Source organism: Hibiscus syriacus, unplaced genomic scaffold (genome assembly GCF_006381635.1).
Source record: "Hibiscus syriacus cultivar Baekdansim isolate YM2019G1 unplaced genomic scaffold, ASM638163v2 tig00110163_pilon, whole genome shotgun sequence".
Lineage (NCBI taxonomy): Eukaryota > Viridiplantae > Streptophyta > Magnoliopsida > Malvales > Malvaceae > Hibiscus > Hibiscus syriacus.
Genome location: NW_024062610.1, coordinates 1,078,203 through 1,081,688, shown reverse-complemented (window position 1 = coordinate 1,081,688; position 3,486 = coordinate 1,078,203). Strand labels below are relative to the sequence as shown.

Here is a 3,486-nt window from a genome sequence, read left to right as displayed (position 1 = left end):
ACCCAATCTTCTTGAGCATTCATTTGGGTTCTTAAATATTTTAAATTGAAATTTTCAACCACCACCAGTGTCTATTTATGTCGATATTATTGTCCCTAGTTGGAAGTTATGGGCTTGTGGCTTTCAGCTCTGCAATTTTCTGAAATAAAAGGTTAATATCATCGTAACAAAAGTTTTCCGTTTGCCATCCGTCGATGGTGGACCACTCTTGTTGAATCGATTAATTATAAATATTAGCTATGCTTTCCGGAAGAACTGGAAGTGCTGGGGTTTATTAACTCTTACTCCATGTTATCTGGTTTTAAATCTGGCTGAAAGAATAAAACAATGAGTTGATGAATCTTTATGTTTTTCTCAAGTAAAAATCAGCTTCAATGGCAACAGTAATTTTTATTAATTACTTCATAATTTTATTCTTAAAGTCAAATCTTTTGCAATAAATGCTGCATATTTATGCGGAATGGTTAATACACAGTGAAAATGATACTGCATCCTAGTAAAGTAATATTCAACAACCGGCTTAGTCCGATTTCGTAGTTTGCAGAGTAGCAGAAGGACTCACTTTATTCCTTGATTTAGTAAGCGTGTATTTCACCATCCCTACAATCTTGTAGAACCAGAAAGTACTCACTAACTGCAGTCCTACGGCCGTTGCCTGGGTAACAACACGTCAATGCTAGTAGTCAGTAACTCGAGATATTAATCGACGATTGATTTAGGAATAAGAGTGTAACTAGTCACAAGTAATACCTTGATAAGTATAGGATTATTGGCTGATAGAGTGAGGAAAAGGAGATAAGGTCCACCCACCATCCTTGCTACCGAAAATATTACAGCGAATATGATCTGTTCAAAACTCAAACTACCATTCATCTTCAACTTCACTATGCTAAATTATTCAATGCTATTTAAAAACCTCACGCTAGTTAATGATTAATAAATTACCGGAATTAGGTTAGGTGCAACTACTAATGCAAAGCAAAAAAGGCTTTAAAAACATTTAAGATTTTGGAAACTAACATCTGCTGCTAGATTGAGGTGGGTGTCCTTGTAGCCAAGCTCTTTAAGCAGCTCCCTGGCGTGGAGGAAAGGACTTGAGATCTCCGTTATGAATAATGCTGCAACTTGTTCTGATCCACACCGCATAATATATAACCACTTGATTTTACAGGATAATCTAATCTAGTAGAAACCATGAATGGCCTAACCGAAACCGCTTAATCCTCTAATGGAGTAATGTTTAGAAACTTGGGACTTCGATTTTCGTCGAATAAACTTTGAAAATTAGAAGAGGAAGAAAAAAAAAAGAGTTAAATCCTCTAATATCGTTTACAAAATTGAGTTTTGATTTCATCTTGGAAAAGAGGAGTTGCAGATGTAATTTGTAAACACCTGTGAAACTATTCCGAAAGAAAATCGTCATATTTGATTGATACAAAATGTGAAAACCAAAAATGAATGAAGGATGAAGACCTTTCGAAAGGCAAGGCCAGCACCAAGACCAACGATGCCGACCAAGCGATGAACTGCGTCGTCAAAACTGAAACGCTCGTCAGAGACGGAGCATATCAGGTCATATATAAAATAAGCCGCCGTAACCGCTAAAATAAGGTGTGCGACGCGAATCAATCTGGATTAATCAAAACGAAACCTTAAAACCGGGAGGGCAACCGAAAAAAAATATTATGAAAAATGTCATATTGTCTATTGTCAATCGAAAATGTTACGAAGAAGACAACATTTTTAATTCAACATAAAATATTAAGGAAAACTTAACATTTTAAATTGTATCCGATAAAAAATATTATATTTTTATAACATATTTTATTATACTTATTTTTCTATGGTTCCTTACCCTTAAATTAGTAAGTTGGTTGTTCCTTTACTCTCGGTAAATACGCTAATGCAGTTGTGGAATAAAATAGTTGCTCGATCATGTGTATAATGGCAAGCAGGTCCACAAATAATGAGTTTTTACGTGTTCAAAAAGTCACGTTAATCACTTATTCATTAACTATCTTAATTTCTTAACAAAATTATAATACGATATATTAATATTAACTATCTTAATTTCTTAATGGCAAGCAGGTCCACAAAATTGGTTGGTCTCAATTTTTTTATACCAGTTTTGTTAATGAATTTGTATATATAGGAATCCATTATAGAAATGTAATACTTCTATATTTAATAAAAAAATAATATTTAAATACAACAATGAATTTTAATCACAATTGGAGTTTTTAAAACTCAAATCCAAATCAAAATTCTACATGTGTCAACACTACGAAAATTACCATATGCATCCCGATAATCTTGTATGTAACACTGCCCTAGTCCAATATTTTCGTTTGCAAAGTAGAAACCAGACCCACCTTTCTTCTTTTCATCAGCTTGTATTTCACCATCTTTACAATCTTGAAGAACCAGAAAGCACTCACTAATTGCAATCCTAGGGCCATTGCCTGAGTAAATCACAGTTACATTTATTGATTAATTTATGATTGAACCAGGAAGAAGAGGATAATTTGTCACAAGTTATTACCTTGAGCAATACAGGATTATTAGCTGACAGAACGATGAAAGTGAGATAGGGTCCACCCACCATCCTCGCTACCGAGAATATTACGCAGAATGTGATCTGTTCAAAAACCAAACTACGCAATTCAATCCCGAGCAAAACTTGATTCGACTCGAAAAATTGAGCTTTGGATGGATAACTAAATACAAAGCCTAAAAAATGATTAAGAGTATGGAAACTAACATCTGCTGCAAAATTGAGGCCAGTGTCCCTGTAACCGACTTCTTTAAGCAGCTCCCTGGCGTGGAGGAAAGGGCTTGAGATCTCCGTTATGAATAATGCCGCAACTTGTTCTGATACACACTGCATAATATATAACGTGTTGGTTTGAAGGTAGGGGTTTGATTTAGTCTTGCAAACAGGAGTTGGAAAATGGAAGGTATAAATTTATGCACACCTTTTGGAAGGCAAAGCCAGCCGTAATACCAAAGATGCAGACCAAGTGATGAAATGTGTTGTCAAAACTGAACTGATTACCGAAGAGGGAGCATATCGTGTCATATATAAGATAAGCTTCTGTCACAGCCAAAGTTTGCTTCTGCTCCAAACAAACAACTTCATATTTGAGCTCAAATAAACAGATAATAAAGAGAGATGAAGAGGCTGCATTGCTTGGCACATACCTGCTTGAGATAAGAGGTTGAATCCGCAGGACAAAGTGGGCAGCTCCAATCTTCAACAGAGAGCCAGGCTGAAATCACAGCCAAAATAGCATGGATCGTGGAAACGATGCGGTTGCAGAATCCAAAGGAGCGTGTGGGGAAGATTATTCTGATGAATAGAAAAAGTGAAGTCCATGAGATTACTCCCAACATAACCAGATTCACGGCATCGTATTCCTCCCCCATGAGTTTCTTCCAAACTCAAAGTTAACCCAACAAAAGCTGAATAATGAGGCAAAAACAGCT

The 3,486-nt window shown here is 35.8% G+C and overlaps 2 protein-coding genes across 2 annotated transcripts; both read right to left on the bottom strand.

Annotated features, from left to right (window-relative positions):
• Positions 1-520: 520 nt before the first annotated feature.
• Positions 521-1,741, bottom strand: LOC120216770. Its single transcript, XM_039214104.1, has 5 exons — positions 1,728-1,741; positions 1,474-1,630; positions 1,021-1,140; positions 751-846; positions 521-655 (listed from the first exon to the last, which is right to left on the bottom strand). The coding sequence occupies exons 1-5, from the start codon at positions 1,739-1,741 to the stop codon at positions 521-523; spliced, it is 522 nt and encodes a 173-aa protein (XP_039070035.1).
• A 574-nt stretch (positions 1,742-2,315) lies between these two features.
• On the bottom strand, positions 2,316-3,486 carry LOC120216626. Its single transcript, XM_039213982.1, has 5 exons — positions 3,202-3,486; positions 2,976-3,116; positions 2,762-2,881; positions 2,543-2,638; positions 2,316-2,462 (listed from the first exon to the last, which is right to left on the bottom strand). Exons 1-5 carry the CDS (start codon positions 3,424-3,426, stop codon positions 2,331-2,333), a joined length of 714 nt encoding a protein of 237 aa, XP_039069913.1. The 5' UTR covers positions 3,427-3,486; the 3' UTR covers positions 2,316-2,330.